The 26,368-nt window shown below is 48.2% G+C and overlaps 2 protein-coding genes across 5 annotated transcripts in view; one reads left to right on the forward strand and one right to left on the reverse strand.

Annotated features, from left to right (window-relative positions):
• Positions 1-223: 223 nt before the first annotated feature.
• Positions 224-7,679, reverse strand: LOC140069164 (palmitoyltransferase ZDHHC3-like). The gene is made up of 9 exons (XM_072114550.1): positions 7,415-7,679; positions 6,515-6,603; positions 6,331-6,404; positions 6,148-6,260; positions 6,008-6,069; positions 5,821-5,932; positions 5,583-5,655; positions 5,342-5,471; positions 224-3,783 (listed from the first exon to the last, which is right to left on the reverse strand). Exons 1-9 carry the CDS (start codon positions 7,531-7,533, stop codon positions 3,695-3,697), a joined length of 861 nt encoding a protein of 286 aa, XP_071970651.1. The 5' UTR covers positions 7,534-7,679; the 3' UTR covers positions 224-3,694.
• LOC140069147 (NACHT, LRR and PYD domains-containing protein 3-like) overlaps positions 7,649-26,368 on the forward strand; it is a 49,301-nt gene continuing 30,581 nt past the window's right edge. The window contains exons 1-6 of one of the 4 annotated variants that reach the window (XM_072114518.1): positions 7,649-8,350; positions 12,907-13,893; positions 15,321-15,366; positions 19,074-19,237; positions 19,591-19,762; positions 21,998-22,063. In XM_072114518.1, coding sequence (XP_071970619.1) covers positions 15,342-15,366; positions 19,074-19,237; positions 19,591-19,762; positions 21,998-22,063 — 427 coding nt within the window. In that variant the 5' untranslated portion in view covers positions 7,649-8,350; positions 12,907-13,893; positions 15,321-15,341. Of the gene's footprint in view, positions 8,351-9,223; positions 13,894-15,320; positions 15,367-19,073; positions 19,238-19,590; positions 19,763-21,997; positions 22,064-26,368 lie in introns of those variants that run through there. The other 3 variants (XM_072114519.1, XM_072114520.1, XM_072114521.1) reach the window with 3 other exon arrangements.

Genomic DNA, 26,368 nt, shown 5'->3' on the forward strand with positions numbered 1-26,368 from the left:
TGTCCTATACCATAGTCCTAGAGTGCCACCACCCAATAGCAGCCTCTGACTCTCCTATTTGGCAGCAGCGGAGACACTTACCTGTGTCAATAAAGTTTATTGATGTGAACGCTGGGAGAGCTCATTAGGGACTGGCGGCTACTACAATCTATTTCTCTCTGTTATCAGCCGGACCCCCAGCAGTTCTCCCACTGGTTTGTACAGTGACACAAGACAGACTCCATCATTGGTTTTATTTAACATCACCCCAAAATCCAGCAGGGGGCGGTAATATATACAGTGTAAAAAGAGAGCGGAGCAATAAATATATGGTACAGCGAGGATGATGGGAGTTATAATACTGCAGTAATAGAAGAGACACGCAGCACTGCTATGCCAGGGCAGAGGTACAAATAACGGAGCTGTATCCCTCTCATTAATACAGAGGATGGTGGGAGTAGTAGTGCACGGCCGCCACAGCTCCTCTCTGCTGCAGAAAACGGTTACGTGGCTTTTTTAACAGAGCGCAGCCAGATAGTGGTACAGCCCATAACCGTGTACAGGGGGCGCCCTCTGCTGGTCACTCCCAGCACCACAGCGAGGGCCCCTGGACAGGAATGGCAGATTAAGAAAAGAACAAGACCCGAGCCTGGCACGACGCAGCGCCGGCAACTGGGGGACCCAGAGGGAGGCACCACGCAGCGCCGGCACCCGGGGAACCCAGAGGGGGGCACCACGCAGCGCCGGCACCCGGGGAACCCAGAGGGAGGCACGACGCTTATATAACAGAGGAGCTGCAGTACCTGGGCATAGCCACTACACACTATGTGGAGCCGACCAATTCTCATCACATCGAGATATTCCACAGGACATGCCCTTTAGCTAAGCTCCATATTCATGAGTCCAGTGGATCTTTATAGGAGCGGTGTCTCCCAGTGCGGGGGATAATAATACATAAGATACAATCACACACAGACATAATAATAGCCACTACACATAATAACACGTCATCTGCCTCCCATCATTTACTCTGGTATCAGGGAAGCCTCACACCGTATATAATGTGGAAACCATCAGCAGGTGTGACCCCCGCAGACTGCAGCCTGAATCTGTTACTGTCCTGGAGAGAGTGTAATCAGACCTCACACTGCTGTGCTCTCTGCAGCCAGTGTTATGTATTGTCCCTGGAGAGAGTGTAATCAGACCTCACACTACTGTGCTCTGTGCTCTCTGCAGCCAGTGTTATGTATTGTCCCTGGAGAGATGTGTAATCACACCTCACACTGCTGTGCTCTGTGCTCTCTGCAGCCAGTGTTATGTACTCTCCCTGGAGAGATGTGTAATCAGACCTCACACTGCTGTGCTCTGTGCTCTCTGCAGCCAGTGTTATGTATTGTCCCTGGAGAGATGTGTAATCACACCTCACACTGCTGTGCTCTCTGCAGCCAGTGTTATGTACTGTCCCTGGAGAGATGTGTAATCAGACCTCACACTGCTGTGCTCTGTGCTCCCTGCAGCCAATGTTATGTATTGTCCCTGGAGAGAAGTGTACAGTCATGGCCATAACATTTGTATCATTCTCAAAACTTAATTGTTACAAAGTCTCCGGCATCAGGTTGTATAATGGTAATTTGCATATTCTCCAGAATGTTATAAAGAGGGATCAGCTTAACAGCAATTCATTGCAAAGTCAATATTTGCCTAGAAAATGAACTTCCCCCAAAACACATTTCCCCTTCATTGCAGGCGCCTTAGGCGGAGCAGCTGCCATGGTGTCAGTGATGTCTCCAGTAACACAGGTGCCGGGGCTGATGGGGACAGGGCTGGGGACAATCTGTCATGATTAAGTAACAATCTCACCCCTGGACACTTTACAAGGAGGCTGGTGCTTGGCATCATTGTTTCTCTTCTGTTAACCATGGTTATCTCTAATGTGACACGTGCAGTAATCATTGCACTGCACAAAACTGACCGAACAGGGAAGAGTATCGCAGCTAGAAAGATTGCACCTCAGTCGCCAATCCATCGCATCATCAAGGAATTCAAGGAAATAGGCTCCACTGTTACCAAAAAGGCTCCAGGGGCCCAAGAAGGACCAGCAAGCGCCAGGAGCGTCTCTTACAAGTGTCTCAGCTTGGGGATGGGGCACCCAGCATCGCAGAGCTCAGGAATGGCAGCAGCAGGTGCGAGACTGAAAATTGTGTCGCTTGGGACGCGCTTACCTTCACCTGGTCCAGCTCGGTGTATTCCAGCGCGTTCAGTTGATTTTCAGCGCAGCAGAGCAACCTGGTGGACGGCGGAGGAACTACCTTCATAAATCCGGTCCGGACCCGAATCCTGTTCAGAGAATGCGCCGCTGGATCGCGAATGGACCGGGTAAGTAAATCTGCCCCATTGTGACAGAATGCAGCAGTGATTGTGCAGGAATGGACGGCGATCAGTCAGGATCTGGTGCAGGAGGCGAGTGAGAGCTGCCAGGGAGAATTGCAGAGGTCCTGAAGAAGAAGGAGAGGTCCTGCAGATACTGACTCGCTGCAGTAACTCCTCCTACCTGACAATAAAAGCTTCTGCTCCCCATAATATGATTGCACTTGTATCTCTGAATGTGACAAACATCTGACAGACCAGAGGGACACATCATGTGACAGGAGGAGATTTGTGTCATTCTCACAACTTATGGCCATGACTGTAATCAGACCTCACACTGCTGTGCTCTGTGCTCTCTGCAGCCAGTGTTACACATTATCCCTGGAGAGATGTGCAATATACTGCGATATATATAAATCTATAGTGCAACATCGTATTGGGGCGTGCCCTCTCTTAAGAGCACAGCAGTGTGAGGATACGCCTCTAATACAATCCATACATGACAGACCTACTTGCACATGTCTCCAGGCTGCAGTCTGTATGGTCACTCCTGCTGATGGTTTCCTTGTAACACAAATTCAAAGTCCGTCTCCAAGCTCCTCCCCTTTGATGAAGCTCCTCCCCTGCAGTGGAAGATTCCTGATAACCTTTTGCTTCCTGCAGTTGGTAATAGTTTCCCGCTCTGGATGTACTGACCTAGAGCAGAGCTGCAGCGCACAGCAGGGAGGACGGAGGAGCAGACACAAGGGCATGAGACTTGATGAGATCCGTAACCTCGTGTGCAAGATTAAAAAAAGCAGCAAATCTGAAGACAAGAAGGAGACACGCAGCACCCAAGGATGGGGGCAACATAGTAAGAGCTTCAGGCTCCGTGTATAACCCCCGACCCCTTATCCGGACCACAGATGACACACATGTACACACAAAAGCTTTGGTTGAGTGAAAAAGATAAAAAAAAAAAAAACCCTCAATAAATACATACAAAAAAAAAAAAAAAAAAAAATTCCAGTGCAGATGAGCGCCTTCGTCTGGAGAATGTCATCATTAGAGGGTTAAAATGAAGACACGAGGGGGTAAATGTCTGTAGAAAAAAAAAAAAATCTCACTCCAGTACGGACAAAAGCAGCTCGAAAAATCCCACAAGTAAAAACACACAGGAATAAAAACCAAAGAGATCCAGGATAAGACAAAGCAGCAGCCGCATTCTGCAACACCGACCACAAGAGGGCAGCAGAGCAGCCACCAGGCGTAACAGTGATCCGAAGTGACCCCAAGTGTGCAGAGCGGGGTCAACCCCAAATACTGACCAGAGAAGACACACTGCAACAGAACCTCAGAAGTGACAGGTCTACACGTCATAGTCAGGGAGGTAGCTGTATGCAGGACCCCCCGAGGATGGAGGACTGTTACATGGGAAGAACCAGCAGATCATATATCCTGCAAGAGAGAGAGAAGGATAGAATTAGTGATGGCACCGCTGCTCTCTAGTGATGGATAGGCTGTATTCTCAGTGATGGCACCGCTGCTCTCTAGTGATGGATAGGCTGTATTCTCAGTGATGTCACAGCTGCTCTCTAGTGATGGATAGGCTGTATTCTCAGTGATGGCACCCCTGCTCTCTAGTGATGGATAAGCTGTATTCTCAGTGATGGCACCGCTGCTCTCTAGTGATGGATAGGCTGTATTCTTAGTGATGGCACCGCTGCTATCTAGTGATGGATAGGCTGTATTCTCAGTGATGACACCGCTGCTCTCTAGTGATGGATAGGCTGTATTCTCAGTGATGGCGCCGCTGCTCTCTAGTGATGGATAGGCTGTATTCTCAGTGATGACGCCGCTGCTCTCTAGTGATGGATAGGCTGTAGTCTCAGTGATGGCACCGCTGCTCTCTAGTGATGGATAGGCTGTAGTCTCAGTGATGGCACCGCTGCTCTCTAGTGATGGATAGGCTGTATTCTCAGTGATGGCACCGCTGCTCTCTAGTGATGGATAGGCTGTATTCTCAGTGATGGCACCGCTGCTCTCTAGTGATGGATAGGCTGTATTCTCAGTGATGGCACCGCTGCTCTCTAGTGATGGATAGGCTGTATTCTCAGTGATGGCACCGCTGCTCTCTAGTGATGGATAGGCTGTATTCTCAGTGATGGCACCGCTGCTCTCTAGTGATGGATAGGCTGTATTCTCAGTGATGGCACCGCTGCTCTCTAGTGATAGGCTGTATTCTCAGTGATGACACCGCTGCTCTCTAGTGATGGATAGGCTGTATTCTCAGTGATGGCACCGCTGCTCTCTAGTGATGGATAGGCTGTATTCTCAGTGATGACACCGCTGCTCTCTAGTGATGGATAGGCTGTATTCTCAGTGATGGCACGGCTGCTCTCTAGTGATGGATAGGCTGTATTCTCAGTGATGGCACCGCTGCTCTCTAGTGATGGATAGGCTGTATTCTCAGTGATGGCACCGCTGCTCTCTAGTGATGGATAGGCTGTATTCTCAGTGATGGCACCGCTGCTCTCTAGTGATGGATAGGCTGTATTCTCAGTGATGGCACCGCTGCTCTCTAGTGATGGATAGGCTGTATTCTCAGTGATGGCACCGCTGCTCTCTAGTGATGGATAGGCTGTATTCTCAGTGATGGCACCGCTGCTCTCTAGTGATGGATAGGCTGTATTCTCAGTGATGGCACCGCTGCTCTCTAGTGATGGATAGGCTGTATTCTCAGTGATGGCACCGCTGCTCTCTAGTGATGGATAGGCTGTATTCTCAGTGATGGCACCGCTGCTCTCTAGTGATGGATAGGCTGTATTCTCAGTGATGGCGCCGCTGCTCTCTAGTGATGGATAGGCTTTATTCTCAGTGATGGCACCGCTGCTCTCTAGTGATGGATAGGCTGTATTCTCAGTGATGGCACCACTGCTCTCTAGTGATGGATAGGCTGTATTCTCAGTGATGGCACCACTGCTCTCTAGTGATGGATAGGCTGTATTGCACTCACCTCTACCGAAGACCTCCCTCAGGAGCGCCATCTTTGGTTTCCGGGTGTGGACGACTTCTTTATTCGCTTCCTTCAGAAGTCGGTTCCTGAGCTGCTCTATTGGGGTCTCGTCTGTAATAATTGACACGATCTGCAAAGAAAAAAAATAAAAAAAATTAAAATAAGATAAGTTATAATTATAAAAACGTGATTCACATAAATCAGCTGATAACAGAGAGCTATAGCTGCATGTAACACTTACCTGATCATAAAAGATAACTGTGACAAAGAGTCCAAATAGGATGGACTCCACGAGGAGCAGGATGCAGTGCACTCTGGGGGGAGAGGAGAGGTTATACAGGAGCTGTGGGGTCAGGGTGAGGTCACACATCACATGTGATCAGACCATGGCCTGCCTCAGTATGCGTTAGTATGGGCAGCGCTAGCGCTACGTGTGACTCCACCCTCCGGACATCAGAGGGTCCTCACACACGACTTACATCTGTACGTGACTGTGAGTGGGCGCCACCTTCTCCATATCCTCCACCGATCCCTTGATTGTTAGGAGCCACGTGGCCAGCACTAGGCCCATGGCGTACAGACTGGTCAGGCCTGCGGGAAGAAAACCATCAAGAAGAGCGCCACCTACAGGAGTCTCCCTGCGCTATAACAGGGCAGGACACCTACCAGTATAAAACAGGAACTGGATGAAATATTTTTGGTTTAATTCTCCGACACAATTATTTATCCTAAAAGAAGAAAAAAAACCATTAAAATTAGCGGGACCCCCCCCCTCTCCCCCGCCCCATGTGGTGAAGGAGACGCACCAGGGGCAGTGGTGATCCATCCTCCGGATACAGCGGTGGCAGATGCGGCAGTGGTGGGCCCGCGGGGGGCGGTAGGTCTCACAGCGGTTACACACGGTCCAGTCCTCATTCCCCTACAGAGGTACAGTGATTAGCATCTCCCAGCGACCCAGGTTCTGGTTCTGGTCAGACACAGCCACTTACCCGGTCACTTTTGCGCGGCGTGCTAGAACGCAGGTCTGAGAAGTCTATGGCCGTTTCCGGTAAGGGGACCGTTCCTGCAGTGATAACACAAGGAGTGTCAGGTATAAAGTCTAGATAGTCATTTGTAGTTTGTACAGTGGAGGAACTACTACTCCCATCATGTGCTGTTACACCATGGGGTTACCTGGGTCAGAGAAGACGGCGCGGCTGTGACAGGCCAGAAGCATGAAGACGATCAGATTGAAGCCGACCGCGTGGAGCGGACACCAAATGCTGCAAACAGGAAGATACCGAGTGAGACGCTGACACAGAGGACCCGAAACTTCCAACTAGGATCCCCCCCTCCAGGATCTCCCCCCAACCGTCCCAGGATCCCCACATACATCAGCACCCCCCCCCCCTCCATCCCAAGATCTCCCCACGGAAACCTCCTTCCAAAGTCTGTACCTCACCCCCACAGACCCTCCACCTCCCGTATCACCAGGTTATCCCTGTGAGGAGATCTCCACATCCTATCCTTGCCCCCATCAGACCCCCTGCTCCATACAATCCCCTCTCTGTATCCCTAACATTGCTCTTACCTTCTTACAGCCTGTGATAATCCCATGATGAGGCCCCCCCCCATTTCTTCTGAGGCCACTGCCTTCCCCAATGTCTGTGAGCCCCTCCCCCAAATCCCCATATATATCCCCCAATATAATATACTGCCCCCTCCCCAGATCACTCTCCTCTGACTCCTATCCTTTAGCCCCTGTAATCACATACAGTGACCCCCAACATCCCACTGTATACCCCCAACATCCTGTATGCAATTTCCCTACTCCACCCCCTCCTCAGAACCTTACAGCCCCTGTAATCACATACAGTAACCCCCAATATCTCATGCCCCCCCCCCCTACACAGATCTCATACTGTGACCCATAATCCCACTATACACCCCAATATCCCTGACATAACATTCGCGCCCCCCCCCCATCACCCTCCTCCTCCTCCTCCATAGATCCCTACAGCCCCTGCTATTCACACAATGACCGCCTCCTCCCCCCCGACACGACCAGGACAGTCACCCCGGTGCCCCCCGCACCTCCCGGAGAAGCTGTGCAGCAGGATGTGGCGCAGGATGACGTAGTCGGCGTAGCCCAGGCTCAGGTAGGTGAGCAGGATACACAGGAGCCCGCAGGGGTCCCGCACACAGCCCGCCATGGCCCGCACGGTGACACTTCCGGGTACACCGCCCGCCCATCTGTCCTGTGATCCAATCTCGAGCCGCGGGGAGCACGGCGCGCCCACGTGACTGACAGCGGCGATCAGCTGTCACTGAGGAGCGGCGTACTTCCGGTGCCTGCTGTCGCTATGGGGACCGAAGGGGACGTCATTTCCGGAGACGAGGGAATTCTGACTGTGGAATTGCTGCGCCCAATCCTCAGGCGAGCGGCTAACTCTAACCAATCAGATGCTCGTTATCAAGCGTGTGGAGTGAGAGCTGCGCGGTGATTGGATGCCGGGCAGGAGTCTGGTTTCAGGGGGCTGAGCGTTACCTCAGACTCTGCGTCCACATTGTCTGACAGGAAAAACAAGAAAAACTGGAGAAAACTTACAATAATCTCCTCACTGAGACATAGAAACAGACCGCCGCGCATAGGGCGAGCACCGCTGTGCTAGGGGAGTGTTCACACTGAAGCAGATATAGGAAGAGGACCGTACAATTATTCTGTTTATATCAAAAGATGGCGCCAAATGCCTGGAGGAACCTCTGAGGTGAAAAACTCAAGAGAACAGAGATTTTTTAGAATTAAAGGTTTGAAAGGTTTTAGAAATTTGAGCTACAGATCCTCAAGAGGGACAAAATGAGTCCATTCTCTGCATGAGGAGTTTTGGGACATTAGTTACCTCACCATTTGGATATAAACATTTTTAATTATCTTTGTGATGGACATTTCTGCCCCCAGGGCTGAGCCTCACTCACATCTCTGATGTATCAATCACTAATGAATGGAAATCTCTTGTTACTGATTCACCTGTAAGCATGGGATAAATATAGAACCTGTTACCGCATGAATCCCCCCAAGCCCACTGCCAGCACCTTCTTCTGTGATTTTGCATCCCCTGGAGATGTTTTTACCATATTTCTAGGTTGCAGCATGAATGAAAAATCTTTTATTCTTTTGTAGGATGCAGTCAGACAGTCAGGTAACCCCGCCTCCTGCAGTCAGGTAACCCCGCCTCCTGCAGTCAGTCTGCTCTGCCCACTTCATGCATCTGAATTCCCAGCCCTGCCTTCTAATTGCGACATCATTCTGGCGATCTATCTGAGCCACATGCATGGAGCAGGCTGGGCAGACTGACTGCAGGAGGTGGTGTTATCTGACTGCAGGAGGTGGTGTTATCTGACTGCAGGAGGTGGTGTTATCTGACTGCAGTGGGTGGGGTTGCCTGACTGTAGGAGGTGGGGTTACCTGACTGCAGGAGGTGGTGTTATCTGACTGCAGGAGGTGGTGTTATCTGACTGCAGGAGGTGGTGTTATCTGACTGCAGGAGGTGGTGTTATCTGACTGCAGGAGGTGGTGTTATCTGACTGCAGGAGGTGGTGTTATCTGACTGCAGGAGGTGGTGTTATCTGACTGCAGTGAGTGGGGTTGCCTGACTGTAGGAGGTGGGGTTACCTGACTGCAGGAGGTGGTGTTATCTGACTGCAGGAGGTGGTGTTATCTGACTGCAGGAGGTGGTGTTATCTGACTGCAGGAGGTGGTGTTATCTGACTGCAGGAGGTGGTGTTATCTGACTGCAGGAGGTGGTGTTATCTGACTGCAGGGGGTGGGGTTACCTGACTGGAGGAGGTGGGGTTACCTGAGTGCAGGGGGAGGGGTTACCTGACTGTAGGAGGTGGGGTTACCTGAGTGCAGGGGGAGGGGTTACCTGACTGCAGGAGGTGGGGTTACCTGACTGCAGGAGGCAGGGTGTCCTATCTGACTGCATCCTGTAAAAGAACGACAGAAGAAGGTGCTGTTTGTAGTCACTTTAAAAAGTGACTTCATGGCAAACAAAATACAATTTACCCTAGATCAGAGTATATGAGACATACATAGATGACCACGATCCATCACAACATATGCACTAGGATGGTTTTACTCCAGTGTGATACCATACAGAAAAAAACTAAAAAATTGATTTAGAAAAACGTAAAACCCAAAACTGGGCTGAGAAAGAAAGCAAAAACAAGGAGAGGAAAATCTTACTAAAAAGGAGAAAATCACCATATAGAGCCTAAAAGACAGCAAAAAAATTATGGGAAGGGCTGTGGATGAAGGGGATGGCACCGGTATACAAAATCGGGATGACTTCCTACAGGAAGGTCAGAACATCCGGAACATTGAGAAGTACTACACAAAGATGTATCAGGATCCCTCCATAGAAGAATATGACAAACTCATTTTGGAAGCATACACACATAAAATTATAAGAAAAGAAATTCCTCCCCATCCAGAACCCAGCAATAGCTTTTATCGCTTAATAAAGGTTGACAAGTGTCAGGATCAGGGGTCGTGGACCCACTGGACCACCACAGATGATGACGTAAGCCAAAAACTGGGAGTGGAGTCTAAATGGCACCAGTGCCCGCTGCAAAGCAGGTTGGACTTGCTGCGGCGTGGTACCACCAGGTAGATCCACAGGCACGGCTTTACTCTTGGTGGTGGCCAAGGCGAAGTACAGAGTCGTACAGGCAAAACCATGGTCGGGGACAGGCAGCACAGGAGCGAAGTCAGGAACGGAATCAAGGTCACAACGGGAAATCAGGATAAACGCACAGGGCAAGGAACGCAGCTTTCTCTCAGGCAGGGGCTGGGAATTTATCAGGACGGGAGGCCGGCCAGCGCCAATTATCACGGAGACCGCTGCTGGAGCCAGGGAAGGAAAGTGAGAGTGTAGGCTGGCTCCGGGGGCACAGGGAGACACATGGGTGTGCCTGCAACCCGGGATATGGGTCACAGGAGCACTCTTGACAACAAGTCCTTGGGGAACCTCCTGTGACGGCTTATCATCTCTGTGGTTGACTCCATAACATGTGATTTGTCCCAATATCTAGACATCAGCCTTCATTTCCATGTCTGGAATCTGTGAAGCTTCCTCCAGACTCCATACAACTTATCATTGAACTAAAGAAATTGACATCATGTTTATGATGTGTCTGTTCTGTATATACCTGCCCTGTATATACAGCATAAGAAAGACACCTGATTGTATACAGTACTTGGTTCAGAAAGATAACAGACTTGTACCACCCCAAAAGAAGTTCCTCCTGAATCGTTGGAGTTTTTATAATCAAGAACTCCTTTACCTATAAAAAAAAAATTGGGGACGAGAGTGATGTCATCTCTTCATTTGAGGAGGAATTTACATTCAGTAATCCAACATGGCGAGAACACATTGTACACTATGGGAGATATACAGACGAATTCAATGATATTCATGGGTCCGATGACAATAGAGATATAAAATGTTTGAATATTGTTAGATTTAATGAGGATAATGCCATAAAAACCAAAACCCATTTTAAAAAGTGGATGAGGGTAGTTACCTTAAATACATCAGTGTTCCAGGGGTGTAACTTGAGGGGGTGCAGAGGGTTACAACTGGGCCCAAGAGGCCATGAGTCACCTTCCCATATGAGAAGACTATTGCTATAAACTATACATTATAGTCGGGGGGCCTGGCACAGACTTTGTACTGGGGCCCATCAGCTTCAAGTTACGCCCCTGTCAGTGGCATTACAAAAAGTGGCAGCTAATTATTCCCTTTATTTAATGCGAAAGGTTGAAAAAGAACTTTTCCATAGAGAAGAACTACAAACCGCTAGTTGTCCCTCTTACCCACCGCTTATATAAGACGTCTGAAACCCAAAAATCTGATGGGAGAACGTCATCAGATTTAACTTCATTCACACTGCCGCATGGGGGACGTATGTACGGCCGATATACGTCCACCATTGACGGCAATGGGCGCGTGGTGCCCTACGGGAGCGGTACAGTGCTGCACACTTGCGGACATGTCCTATTTTTTCACGGCATACGGCGCCGTGCGCCATGTATACCTATGGAGAGGGGCGGGGGTGAGCACGGTAGTGTGAATCCAGCCTTAATCAAAGCTTTTAATGCGCAACACATGGAGGTCTAAAAACCATAGAGAACAATTGATAAAATTCCCCCAAACTATCCAATTCTATGAGATGAGCTCCCAATAAAGCTTGGCATAACCTCTCGGTTCCAGAGAGGATCAATTTATCTGGTTTTATTTTATGTATTATTATTATTTATATATTATTTTATATTTAAGACATCGTTATATATAATCAGCTTTTCCCCTCATTATGCATAGGACAGCCTCATGTCCCCGTTCTATTCAGCATTAGCATAACTTCTGCCATCTTCTTATATATTTACCATCGTCCACAATCCTCCGGCAGCAACAGGAGTGTATTTACCCAACCTTTCCCTAACAAATACCGTAAAACAATGTGAGCCTTTCATTCTGAAAATGTCTGTTCTTCTGAGCGTTCCCCTCTAACGAAACAATGTAGAATCCAGCCCTTTTAGGTAACGGCCCCTTGACATTTGTCGATATCCACCTGAGGGTTAGGTGGATCTTTTGACGTGAATAGAATAATGTTGTATCTACCTGACAAATCTACCTTTGTAAATATAACCTTTGCAAAGCAAGAGGATTCTACATTGGTTTTACGCTAGATATATTTTAAACCCCATTCCATTATATTCCATCAGTAATATGTCTGCCAGAGCACTCGCCCCACACCTTCCTCTCATAATACTTCATGACTTAGATGTCTGGCGGATAATGATAAAAAGACAAAAGATGTTTTTTGAAAAAACATTGCGATGGTTGCCAAGCAGCGATGGGACTCAACATGACACCAAAGAGTTCTCTATTCTACACGTTGTCACAGTTCAGTACGTAGTGTAACTTTACATATAGTTATACATTCTCAATATAGTACAGTCAGGAGGGTCAGCAATCAACTAAGCGGTGGCACGGGTGCCAGGTGGCGCTGGCCACCTGGCAATCTATAAATAGCCGACCTCTTCCCTCATCCCCCGCCAGACCTTTGTGCCTACCGCCTGAGAGAAAGCTTTGACCCTATGCCTTTTGATTGCTGAATTCCCGTTGTGACCCCGGTTCTGTTCCCGACTTTGCTTCTGTGCTACCTGACCTGACCTTCCTTCGACTCTATCCTGTGCTGTCTTTCCTGACCTCATGTCTGTCCCGACTACGATTCTATTCTACGACTCTGTACTTTGCCTTGGCCGCCACCATGGACAAAGTCGCGAATGTGGAGCAACCTGGTGGTACCAGAATGCAGCAAGTCCAACCAGCTTTGCAACGGACTCTGGTGAAAACCGGGTGCGACTTTGTCTCTGCTCAGCTTATGTCATCGTCCGTGGTGGTACAGAGTGTTCACTACCCCTCATCCTGACAACCTCCACCATCGCCCAATTACCAGACTATACTACGGCTGCAGGTCCCTGTGTAGGGCTCTGGATTGATTGATTATTTTTTCCTCAGATGACCTGCTTGGTAGGATTGTTGAACAAACAAACCTGTACGTCCAACAACTTATTGCAACAAACACTGATCCCTTTTAGTCACCGATTTATTACCCCACAGCCTTCAACAATGCCCCGGTCTTACGTTGAACAGAATTCCACAGAACCAATGGAGATCAAGGGGCAAGCAAGGGATGAGATCAGCACCTACAAGTATCTGGGTATGTGCACGGACACCAGGCTGGACTGGAAGACCAACAACCACAAGGGGTACAGTAAAGCGCTGGCCAGACTGGACTTGTAATGGAAGCTCAAGTCGTTTCATATCACTTACTGTTCTTAGCCGTCATCTGTTGGGGAGAAGACATCTACAGAAAGGAGAAGAAGAGGATGAATATAATGATCCAGATAGCACAGGGCACAATTGGGGAAATGCTACATCCCTTTGAGGAGATTTGGCACCACAGATGCCTGAAGAAATGTAATTCCATTGCTATAAACAACACCCAAAACACAAAATATTACTACAACAGAGCACCCTAAGCAATTGCTATCGCCAGGTGAGTTGCCGGACTTTTCCATAATTCCTTCATCCTGAATACAATAGAATTGTACCAGAAAATGGGTCAAAAAACAAGCAGGAGAGTGGAGTCTTTTTTGCATCTGAGGAACTCATTTCTGTGTCCACCTGCTGATGCCCCCCCCCCCCCAAAAAAAACCTCATGTGTAAAAGAAAAAAAAGAAAAACAAATAAGATAACGACCCCCTATATGTTTATTGTGAGGGGGCTGGGGCGACATAAGAGGGGAGTAATAACTTGTGATATAATAACATACAAGGAAGCTACATTGAAATTTCACCAGGAAAACAAAACATAAAAATCATTTATACCTTATAGGGTTACTATGTATAAAAGAACTTCAAAAATGTTACTTGTGCGGTTCCTCTGCCCTGAGACTTTCCTCTTCTCTTGATCTTGTGTCTCTCCACACTTTGAAGCATCCAGGTAAGATTCATCTCTCTTATATGCTGTATATATGTGTATATATCCTTTCATTTTTTATGGTGGGGGGGGGGGGGCATTACACTAATATCAGGGGGGCACAGAGGTCCTGGTAGATCCAATAACAACTTCTGTTACCTGTAGTCAGTGATCACATAGACCTGGTAAAGTTATGGCTACATACCTGTACAGTGAGTCCTCATCCCGACCAAACACAAAGAAAACTGGCATAGAAGCCCTGAAATAATAGCAATGCCTTGACAACCACCAGTAATTGATATTTTTAGCCCCTTTATGGCACATCCACACCAAGGTGGCATAAAGGAGGGTGCAGCTGGCAGTGGAGTGGCCAGACATGTTCCTTACCTCGCCTGCGGACTTGCTGCAGCCAGTGAACTTTTAAAAGTGAAAGTTCACATGCTGTAGCGTACTTCTCCGCCAAGTAGGAGCCGGTGTAGAAATATACACTGCACCCCTACCCCTCCGGATACATCAGGAGGTCTAAGCTTAGAGATGAGCAGACCCAACAATCGGGTTCACTTTGGCCAATCCACTTCGACCAATATCCATGGCAATGATGGCCAATGGTGTTCCCAGCCAACAATGCGGCAATATCCATGGCTAGGATTGGCCAGTGGTGCTACCAGCCAACAATGCGGCAATATCCATGGCTATGATTGGCCAGTGTTGCTCCCAGCCAACAATGCGGCAATATCCATGGCTATGATTGGCCAGTGGTGCTACCAGCCAACAATCCGGCAATATCCATGGCTATGATTGGCCAGTGGTGTTCCCAGCCAACAATCCGGCAATATGTCCGGGTCGTGCGGCCAAACCCAATCGTCGGGTCCGCTCATCTCTACCTAGCCTCCTGATGTATGCGGAGGGGATGGGATTTCATCATATACTGGCTCGTAAATCTCCTCCACAGTGTCTTGGAGATTCTCCGACAATTGTTGGACTTACTTTAAGGGATGTTGATCCAGGGATTTATTCAGACTGCCATATTTGGGGTCAAAAACTAATTCTCCACTGTAGGGACCAATTGTAGGGGTGTTTTGCTTTCCTCTACATCACTGTATTATAAGTGAGACTTTACTCTGATAACAACAGTGTTTCCTGAAATGAATTCATTATATACATATCTGACATCAGATACACAGCAACTTCCCTCCCATTGACACCAATAGGAAGAAACCCCACTCTATAAGCGCGCGTTTGATGTTTCGGGTGTATTTTTGTCTACTTGCTGGTGGTTTACGTGCTAAAAAAAGCAGCCACACCCAAAAATCACCTGGATTTCCTCGCCTGGTTCTTCTTGAATCGGCTTCATATTTTCGAGCAGATGTGGTGTCAGCGCAGCCCAAAGGGGTTTACAACAAAATTGTGTCTTTTCTTTTAATGTGGCAATTGTTTTTTTTATCACGCAGGGATTTTTCTGTCTTGGAGAAATGAGTGTGATACTTCCCAGTGATGGTAAGGAGATGTTTTATCTTAATTTATAACTCTGACGAAGAATAGACCCCCCCCCCCCCAATACACTTTAGTTCAATTATTATGGCCGATCAGACTAAGGGTCTGAATCGCGTTTTTCTGCCGGGTTTCCCGAATTTTGCCGATTTTGCAGACTGCGGAATTTTTAAAAAAAATTGTGTTGTAAGAATAGCACTCACATACACCGGGACAGAGGAGGTGAATTTCGAGGGACTTCAGCGCAGCAGCGACACCTGGTGGACATCGGGCGCACGACCTTAGTGAATCCCGGCAGAACCCGAAGCCTCGTCGGAGAACGCGCCGCTGGATCGCGATAGGACCGGGTAAGTAAATGTGCCCCAATGTGTCTAGTGACACAATGGAAGATACAGAAAGGCTATATTCACACTGCCGTTGCCCGCCCGTACCGTAGCGGGCAACGGCAGTGTACGGGGAGAGGAGGAGGAGGTGAGCGCAGCTCACCCCCGCCCCTCTCCATAGCAACCTATGGCGCACGGCGCCGTATTACGGGAAAAGATAGGACATGTCCTATCTTTTTCCCGGGTACGGAACGGTACGGTGCCGCACGTGTGCTGCACCGTACCGCTCCAGTAGGGTGCCGTGCGCCCATAGAAGTGTATGGGGGACGTATATCGGCCGTATATACGTCCCCCATACGTTCGTGTGAATGTAGCCTAAGTAAGGGGCAGATTTATCATTCTGAATTCTCTCATAACTTGCAACAAAACATTTACTCAGGGTATAAGAGCGTGGTGGCCTTACAGGACCTGTCAGGTCGATTTGGGACCCTAAATCATCTACTGATTCTTATTGACCTGTGGTTTAAGGTCCCAAACCGACCTGTACATGGAGAAAAAAAAAAACTTTTATACTTGCCTACATGCGAGGCACATCGGACTCGCTCCGGAAGATCCTGCGCTGGCCCCTCCTCCTGCGATGTGGAAGCTGATGCCGGGATACAATGCACAACGAGTATTAAAATCATACAGGCTGATTTGGGACACTAAACCACCTGCCGTGACAGGTTCCCTTTAAGGGGCCGTATCTTCAAAGGATAAGCGCTCCAAAATGATGCAAATGAACCTGAACTTTGGTGCAGTTTTCTGCTGTAAACTAAGCCAAATAATAGGAGGTGGACGGTCTTATACTAGGCCAGATTTATATCATCCAGCATCAGCCCCGGCCTGCGGCCACAATTCTGCAAGTCTACTGTACTGCAAGGCTTCCTGGATCGGAATAAAGAACTGAGAGCCTGACTCGTCAGTCTCCATGTGTGTCCCTGGGCCGGATTTACCAACACAGGTGTCCCCTGTACCATCAGCCCGGGGGCCATTATTATCCTCTCGGCATCAATAAAAACAACCAGGGGATATTGTGACCACCATCTAGACCTTAACATCAAGACCACTACAATCCTGGGTTTATATAAAAAATATGCCACCAAAAAGGTCTATAAGGCGCCACATTTATCAAGGGTTTTAAAATCCATCATATTTAACCGGGGTACTTAATCATAGATCCAGACACCGTGACTGTGGTGCTCTAATTATATATGTTATACATGGCCTCCTGCCTTCTAAAAGCCACTTATAATTATGCTAATGCGCCAGAAGGGCTCTGGGGGGTTAAAGTAAAACTAAGTTAACTGACTTTTGTTATTTATAATGGCAAAATTAACGCTTGGCTGCAATGCTATACTCACCCTTGTAAGTAACAGAGGACTAATGGGAGGAAATATTTAACACATAATTAAAAAGAAATCAAACTTTCTACTCACACCCCTTTCCCCCTACGCCATACACATTGGGGGTCATTTACTAAGGGTCCGAATCGCGTTTTTCTGATGTGTTACCCGAATTTTTCCGTTTTGTGCCGATTTTCCCTGAATTGCCACGGGTTTTGGTGCACGAGATCGAATTGTGGTGCATTGGCGCCGGCATGCACGCAACGGAAATCGGGGGCGTGGTCGTACAAAAACACGACGTATACGGAAAAAACGCCGCATTTAAAAAAAAAAAAGTGTCGGTTGACACGCACTTACCTGCAACCGGGCCGGCTTGGTGAACTTCAGTGCACTTCGATGGAATTCAGCTCAGCAGCGACACCTGGTGGATGTCGGAGGAACTACCTTGAATCGCCGGAAGACCCGAATCCTCCACACAGAACGCGCCACTGGATCGCGAATGGACCAGGTAAGTAAATCTGCCCCATTATTCTTAAAAGTCTCTAAAAATGTTGTCTTCTATTGATGTGACTTGGTTGGATAATGTTGACAGTTGTTGATTTCCCCCTCTTCATTTTACCCCTCCAATGGATGTTAAAGGGTTTTCCCATCTGGGAATTCACATTTATATAAACTCATTTTCCATATGTAAACATTTCTTCAATTGGTTGTTATTAAAAAAAAATGTTCCTGTGTGAAGATTTCTCATAAATGTAGCCATGCCGTCCCTTAGAAACGAGATAGCTTCATCGGATACGACCACCTCACATTTAGGCAGCGGTGGCCAGACATGCGCTATTGAGTCCTGCCTGATCTCCTGGATTCAGCCTCCATTACCACAGGACGGATGTGAGACCTGCAGTAACTGCCGGACATTACATATACAAAAACCTTTTGTTTCTTTGTGCAATGACTCCAGCAGAGGTGGTCGTATCCAAGGACACAGTCTTGTTTCTATAAGGGACCATATGACTACATTTATGAATTATCTACACACAAGATGCGTCCTGTACTGTGTTAATTTTTTTATTCCTGATATAACCTTAATAAAAACTTACAGTTAAAACAATGTCCACAATAAAAGATAAATTTATACTTTATGTGATCCTTAGTCATGTAGTTGAAGTTCGACTGAGTATATGCTATAGTCTAAGTGTTCCTATATGAAGATCCCTTTACCCGTGTATTTATTTCTTGGTATTGACACCATCTACTGTCCATTACTGGTAATGTAGCTGTATATTGTTATCTGCCTGGAAGAAGAGGGTTTAATTGTTAAGTAATTACTAAGTTACTAAGTTATGTTTCATTCCTGTTCTGCCATGAGGATCCGTATTAGTGGATGCCTGGAACCCGCCCAGAGGGAATTTAACTTATACTCCCTCTGGCTGGTGTTCCGGTGAGTTCTCGGAGTTCCTCCAGAAAGGATACACGGCCTACAGAGACTAGCAGCCTGTTACTGCTGCTAAAGCCAATCTCCCTCCATCAGGCCTGCAGCTCTGCACCTATACAGAGCCTGGCTAAATTGCTGTCTAAGCAGCCACTACTATCTTCTCCCGCCCCAAGTTTCTAAATCCTGGCTGGAAACTTCTATACCAGACTGCAATGTAAGTAAATAGGACCACTATCTCAGCTTGTTACCGTTGCTGGGTCTCCACGTGTGATCCCTGGCTGTCACTAACATCACAGGCCTCTCCTCTACCATCTACCTGGTCCCTCCAACTTATTGCGGCCTCACCCTCTTCTTTCATTCCCTCCCTGCCTGGTGTGGACAAGGCCTGGTCCATCTGGACCAAGTGACTGTGACCAGTCTAGTGCTAGGCCGAGCTTCAGCCAGGGGAATCCAGCTGCCCCCACACCATAAGTCCAGGTCCGGGTGGGAAGACGTTGCATGTGGTAGTGTAGACTTTTTTGCACAAATTTAACAAAATTCTGCATGTCTTTCTTGTGCCTCTTTCATTTCCAGATGCTGAGACCCGGAAGTTTTACCAGCAGCTTTGTCACTATCCACATCATGTCCTGAGGATGACGTATGAGTATTTCCAGGAGGATCTGATCTACATTGTGGAGAACTGGAGATCTCGATCACTTTTGAGTCAGCTGAGCTCCCGAAATATCCCTGATCTGGAGGTGAGAGGACATGATGTGGCTCCACTCATACACTCATTGAGGGATATTTATCATTAGCACCTAGAAACAGCGTTACCCCTCTATAGGCACCTGCTTGATTGATTAGGTGGGTCAATGGCAATTCAATGAAATACATGTCCTTCCATTGACGGCAGGTCACCATTGCCTTGTTGTAATCAGGCAAATGGTGGATCTCCTCCTGTATCCAGGCTAGAGGAGCAGCTCCTCCCAGAACTTCTGTTGCTGCCGACAAAAACTTCTCCATGCTCTAATATTGTAATCCCTTAAAAATATCCTATGTGAATGTACTTCCAGATTCCGAAAATTATTTTATGACCTTTCTTGTGTCCTAGAAATACAAGGATCTGGAACGTGATAGAAAAACCTTGGCCCGGGATTTACTCCAGGAGATTTTCGGGAGAGGAAGAGAAGCTGTGATAACATTGTGGGTCAGTCTTCATGTATTACGGAAGGATCACGGCTCCCCGGTCCTGGACGCTGTACTGGAGGAGCTCCGCCACAGAGGTAAGAAAGCTGAAAAAAATGGGTAACAGAAAAGGGCATTGGTGTAACGGGGTTAAATAAGGGTTTGGATGATCTGTATTGACCTGCGTTTGTCACTCTTACATTCTTCTCATTAGATGCTATCAGATAATTGGCATGTACCTGCTACAAAGAAAACACAACAGATGAATGAATTTTATGGTCAATGCACCAAATACTATTAATTAAAAGTGTTACCACACAGACACACACTGTACTTACCAGAGGTGTCAACACACCGAGCTCCTACCCTACTATTACCAGCACAGCCCTGGGTAATAGTTATCATCATTGTCTATTTTAAAGGAACATTATTAACAAGGCAAAACAGATTGACACATAACGAGGATATCCAGGTAACCTCACTGTGACACACACCAAAGCAGAACTTGGGCAGCACATAGGCTGCTGCCCAAGCAGCAGAGCCAAATTGGCTACTGATTCCATCCTTCTGACCACTGGATCAAAGCTGATGTCCTCCTCAATTCTTACTCCACAATGGAATCATCGCCACAGCCAGCCGATCCACCCCCTTTGTGTGCCTGCAGAAAGGACCATTTTTTGGGAAGAAGCATGTGTGTGGATGTAGCTAGCAATGTAGGGCAAGAGATCCTGTCCCTGACCATGCTTACCGTTCCCTGCCCTGATGCTGTTCCCATGTGTTTGAGGTCCTTTGAATGCTGGAGGCTGGTTCTCTTGCTCCCCATCGAATGGCATGCATGAAGTTATCGGAGGATAGACTGAGGTGTTTGAGGTGCATGGCCTATATCGCTGGTGCCCTCTACTGATCACAGGTGGTGTGAGTCCTTTTAGAGCCGAGTGAGTTACATGTCTCTTGGGTCGTTTGTCCCCGTTCGGGGTCTCTCCTTTGATTTATGTAATTCTCTGGGACTATGTGGTGCCACCTGAGAGTGGAAGCTCCTGGCTGGCCGCTCCAGCTGAGATCAGAGGGAGGTGATTTATGAGGCTCCACCTTAACAAGGCTATGTCTGTCCGAGGAAGGGTGAGGAGGTCAATCCGTGGATTTCGTCAACTTCTATGGTGTTAGGCTAACAAGCTATCGTGGTGTGGTGAGAACTCCTCTCCGTAGTGAAAATCCTGAGTAAATTATTTGTTTATTTGTCTAAACTCGACTATTTCCCTGCCTGGAAGGATAACATTACCTCTCTTATGACTGATTCTATTCAGACTTTTACTGCAAGTAAATAACTGCTGTGTCTACAAAGTTATAGGGATGGACCAACAGTCGTCTTATTACAAGGATTTATGTTAATTGCTGTTGTGAAAAGACACTGTTATTATAAGGTTCCTGTTGTCCAGTGTGATCCCTGGCTGCTGCTGACACCACAGGCCTCCCCTTCACCATCTGCCCTGGGATCTGTTACCACCACACACTGGGTGATCCCTACATATCTACATAGTCCTCCCTCTCTCCATGCATCTCCCTGCTCGCCCTGACGGGTGCTGCCAGGCCTGTTCCTGTGGACTAAGCCACATTCTAGCACTGGGCCACAACTACAGCCAGCCACTCCGATCTCTGGGAATCCAGCTGCCCCCACGCAGCACTCAGGCCCAGTGCGGTAATATTGCACAAGGCATCTGATATCTTCTCCAACTGCATTCTGTAAAACATTTGAGCCATTCCTTAAAAACATTGCTTTGATCCTTTACGTGAACTAGTAGCCTCCAACCTTCCCTCAACAGCCCTAACACCGGGGCTTTGTGGGGCTTCTCTAGTACCGACCTCCAGTTAACCTTCAAAATAACCTTCAGTCAGGGCGTGTCCACATGTTCAGTTTTTTAGATGCAGTTTTTGATGCCCAATCCAGGAATGGAGTGAAAGTATAATAGGAGGAGCCCGTCTTAATGTCCTCACCCATAATCATCCACAACTGCTTTTGGTTTCAAAAACTGCATCTGAAAAACTGAACGTGTGGACGCAGCCTAAAAATGCATTTCAACTCGTCACTGGGAACACATGGGCCAAAATCACTGCAGGATCTGGTGCACCTGTCCAAATACCTTGTGTTTCCGAAAATCCTTATGTGTGAGTCCCGTTCTCTTCTCTACCGCTGTGCAGATTTCAGTGATTTCCCATTAGCCTCAGTTCTTCCATGTACCGAGACAGTATCACAGAGTCTCCAAATATATTGTGCCTGTACATCCAACGCTGATGAGCTCCATAGAAAATCCTACAAATCCCTCATTTCTTATTAGGTGAGGATCTGCCGGGGGAAATCCTACTGGATGAAGAAGGACACAACCTACCCCCACAGCTGAGAGGTAAGTGCACATTATATTCATATTATAGTAACAATGAGGATAAACCAACACAACCAGATACAGTAGGAGGACAGCCGGGGGAGGTTCTGCGCTTCAAAATGTGACTTCTTGAACCACATACTTCATTCAGATGAACAAAAAGTGGCCTCCTGCACATGACTGTATATGAGGGCCGTGAGTGAGCCGCAGAAATGACAGTGAGCTCACAGCTGATGTAGCAGTGTTATACTGCTAGCGTTATCAGAACCCTCTGACACTGCCGCACTGTACAATAGGAACGCCGGACCGTGCCCAAAGCTTAAATACTAATAATATTTAACCCTTTAAAGGGATTTACCCATGAATACCAACCCCAAAATGGTAACAACAGAAAAAGCATCTCATCCCGCAAAATAAATGCCGTCACATGGCCCCAATAACGAAAAAAGCAAAAGGGGCCAATCATAAAACAAGTAACGGCCACATGTGGGGGGTCTCTGCACTCGGGAGAAATTGCATAACAAATTGTATGGTGGGTTTTGTATTTTTATCTTTTGGAAATGTGTAAATTTTTGGGCTAAATGAACGTATAACCGACATAATTTCCTTTCTAAATTTCATCTCCATTTTGATTCAATTACTATAAAGATCTCAAAGGGTAAACAATCTTGCTTAAATTTGAATGTTAATTTTTTTTACTTTTTAAATATTTTTTAAACTTTTTTTCGCTGTCATGGCAACCAATTCCCACTTCCCAATGACAACCCGAGGAGTAACAATTCGAACAAAGATGGCAGTGTCTGCGCCCCTGTATTTTAAATGCCTCTTGTGGCTCTGATAGCAGGTATTAATGGTAGCTGTTGTCTGCAATAGGCACCCAGTGAGCCCTCTTCATAGAGCCTCTGAGAGAGTGAACGGATTAAGAATAAATGATTGTCTAGCATCTTCTTTTGCTTCCAATAAATGTATTGTCAGGGCCGGAAGTCTGTGGACCCTCTGGACCACCGCGGGAGGTGGTGCTAGCCGACCTGGGACCGGAGTCTAAGTGGAACCCGGTGTTCACCAGAGCCCGCCGCAAAGCGGGATGGACTTGCTGCAGCGGGATTCCACAGGTGCGACTAGCCCGCGGTGGCTGCCAAGGTAGTAATACAGGAGACACCACTCACGTCAGAAATTGCAGGAGCTGGCACACAGGAACGCAGGACCACAGGTACGGACTGGCACACAGGAACGCAGGACCACAGGAACGGACTGGCACACAGGAACACAGGACCACAGGAACGGACTGGCACACAGGAATCACAGGACACAGGAATGCAGGAATCACAGGAACGCAGGAATCACAGGAACGCAGGAATCACAGGAACGCAGGAATCACAGGAGAGCTTTCACTTCATGGGAAGACTTGGAGATCCAGCAAGGGCAAAAGGAAGAGGCTGGAATTTAAATCAGGCCAGTGCCAATTATTGGCGCACTGGCCCTTTAAATCTCAGCGAGCCGGCGCGCGCCGAGCCGCGGAAGCTGCGGAGGACGCCGCTGGAGCCAGGAGAGGTGAGTGCCGCCGGTACCGGAACCTGGAGAGGCACGGGTGCACCCGCGATCCCAGACAGGGATCGCGGGAGCACCCGTGACAGTACCCCCCCCCTTCGGCCTCCCCCTCTTCTTCTTGGTCCCAAGAAACCTCTGGAGGAGAGTCCGATCCAAAATGTTCTCTTCGGGCTCCCAAGATCTCTCCTCGGGCCCAAACCCCTTCCAGTCTACAAGAAAGAACCGCTTACCCCTAATGAACTTCATGTCCAGAACTTCCTTAACTTCATAGACATCTGGAGAATCCGCCTCAGGAGCCGGAGGAGGGGATTGTGGGGAGAAGCGGTTCAAGATGACTGGCTTCAGGAGGGAGACATGGAAGGAGTTCGGGATGCGCATAGATGGAGGAAGGCAGAGCTTGTAGGCCACTTGATTGATGCGCTTGATTACCTCAAAGGGACCAAGGAACCGGGGACCAAGTTTGTAACTGGGTATCTTAAGGCGTACATATTTGGAGGATAACCATACTTTGTCGCCAGGAGAGAAGACAGGAGGAGCTCGACGTTTCTTATCAGCCTGAGTCTTAGTACGGTCCATAGCACGTAGAAGAGACTGGTGAGTTTGATCCCAAATAGACTGGAGGTCCTGTACCAATTCCTCTACCGCAGGGACATCAGAGGAAGTAGACAACGGGAGAGGGGGGCGAGGAATACGTCCATAGACCACATAGAATGGAGCAGAGCCAGTAGACTCCGAGTCCAGGGAATTGTAGGAGAACTCAGCCCAAGATAGCAGGTCAGCCCAGTTGTCCTGACAAGCTGAAACGAAGTGACGGAGGTAACAGCCCAAAGTCTGGTTCACCCTCTCCACTTGACCATTAGACTGCGGGTGGTAGGCAGAGGAAAAGTCAAGGTTGACCTGCAGTTGGGGACATAAGGAACGCCAGAATTTTGATACAAACTGGACTCCTCTATCGGAACACGATGTGTAGCAGAAGGCCATGCAACCGGAAAATGTGTCTGAAGAATAAACTGGCAAGCTGTGGAGAAGACGGAAGACCAGGAAGGGGAACAAAATGGGACATCTTAGAAAACCGGTCCGTCACCACCCAGATAACAGTATTGCCCGAGGAAACGGGCAGATCGGTGACAAAGTCCATAGCCACGTGGGACCACGGGCGACTGGGTATCGGTAACGGCAGCAACAGTCCAGCCGGTTTGAGACAGGAGGCTTTGTTGCGGGCACAGGAGGAGCAGGATCCCACAAACTCCCGACCAAGTCTGGCCACCAGTAGTAGCGGGAGATGAAGGCCACAGTGCGTTGCACCCCAGGGTGCCCAGCCACACGAGAAGAATGTCCCCAAGATAAAATCCTCCTCTGGGGAGCAGGTCTGACATACGTCTTGCTGGGAGGTAGCTGCCGAAGATCCACAGGAGCTGCAAGAATAAGCTGGTCTGGAGAGATTATTTGTCGAGGAGCTGGTTCTTCTCCGACAACATCCGAAGCCCGGGACAGGGCGTCAGCTTTGACGTTCTTGTCAGTGGGACGAAAATGGATCAGCAGGTCGAAACGGGAAGAGAACAAGGACCACCGGGCTTGCCTGGGATTCAGGCGCTGGGCTGTCTGGAGGTATAACAAGTTTTTGTGATCAGTGTACACACTCACAGGATGGAGAGCACCTTCCAGAAGATAGCGCCATTCTTCTAGCGCAAGCTTGATGGCTAAGAGCTCCCTGTCTCCAATCGAATAGTTTCTTTTAGCTGGGGAAAAGGTCTTGGAAAAGAAGCCGCATGTAGAAGTTCGGCCCTTAGGCCCTTTCTGGGAGAGCACTGCTCCAACGCCTACGGAGGATGCATCCACCTCAAGATAAAAAGGCTTGTTGGTATCAGGCCTAGAGAGGACTGGTGCCGAGGCAAATGCGGACTTCAACTTGGAGAAAGCCTCTTCAGCAGTAGGAGACCAGGCACGTGGATTGGCACCCTTCTTAGTGAGTGCCACGATGGGAGCCACGACAGAGGAGAAGTGGGGAATGAACTGTCGATAATAATTTGCAAACCCGAGGAATCTCTGTATGGCTTGGAGACCCTCAGGGCGTGGCCATTGAAGAACAGCAGACAGTTTTGCGGGATCCATCTGAAGGCCTCTATCGGAAATTATGTAACCCAAGAATGGAAGTCTGTGCTGGTGAAACTGGCATTTCTCCAGTTTGGCGTACAGATGGTTGGCACGAAATCGACCAAGAACTTGACGTACGTGTCTCTGATGGGATTCAAGGTCTGGAGAGTATACCAAAATGTCATCCAAGTAGACCACAACACAGGTATAGAGAAGATCCCGGAAAATGTAGTTCACAAATTCTTGAAAAACGGCCGGGGCGTTACACAGTCCGTAGGGCATTACTAAGTATTCAAAATGCCCGTCACGGATATTAAACGCCGTCTTCCACTCGCCACCTTTGCGGATCCGGATGAGATTGTATGCACCCCGAAGGTCCAGCTTGGAGAACACCCTGGAACCGCGTAGGCGATCAAAAAGTTCCGTAATCAACGGCAGAGGGTAGCGATTTTTAACTGTGATTTTGTTCAGCCCTCGATAGTCTATACAGGGACGTAAGGAGCCGTTTTTCTTGGTGACAAAGAAAAAACCTGCACCAGCCGGAGAGGAGGACTTGCGTATGAATCCCCTCTGCAGGTTCTCCTTGATGTATTCAGACATGGCAGCTGTCTCTGGAACCGGAAGTGGATAGACACTCGACCTCTGGGAGGGGTAGTGCCAGGCAGGAGATCCACTGGGCAATCA

The sequence above is a fragment of the Engystomops pustulosus genome, chromosome 7, assembly GCF_040894005.1.
Source record: "Engystomops pustulosus chromosome 7, aEngPut4.maternal, whole genome shotgun sequence".
NCBI lineage: Eukaryota > Metazoa > Chordata > Amphibia > Anura > Leptodactylidae > Engystomops > Engystomops pustulosus.

What these genes read in the sequence shown, in the direction of transcription:
- LOC140069164 (XM_072114550.1), bottom strand. Translation starts at nt 7,533, where the DNA reads ATGGCGGGCTGTGTGCGGGACCCCTGCGGGCTCCTGTGTATCCTGCTC. An exon ending in CGCCGCGCAAAAGTGACCGG is followed by an intron (nt 6,261 to 6,330) that starts GTAAGTGGCTGT and finishes GTACCTCTGTAG; the next exon opens with GGGAATGAGGACTGGACCGT. An exon ending in ACTCACAGTCACGTACAGAT is followed by an intron (nt 5,656 to 5,820) that starts GTAAGTCGTGTG and finishes CTCTCCCCCCAG; the next exon opens with AGTGCACTGCATCCTGCTCC.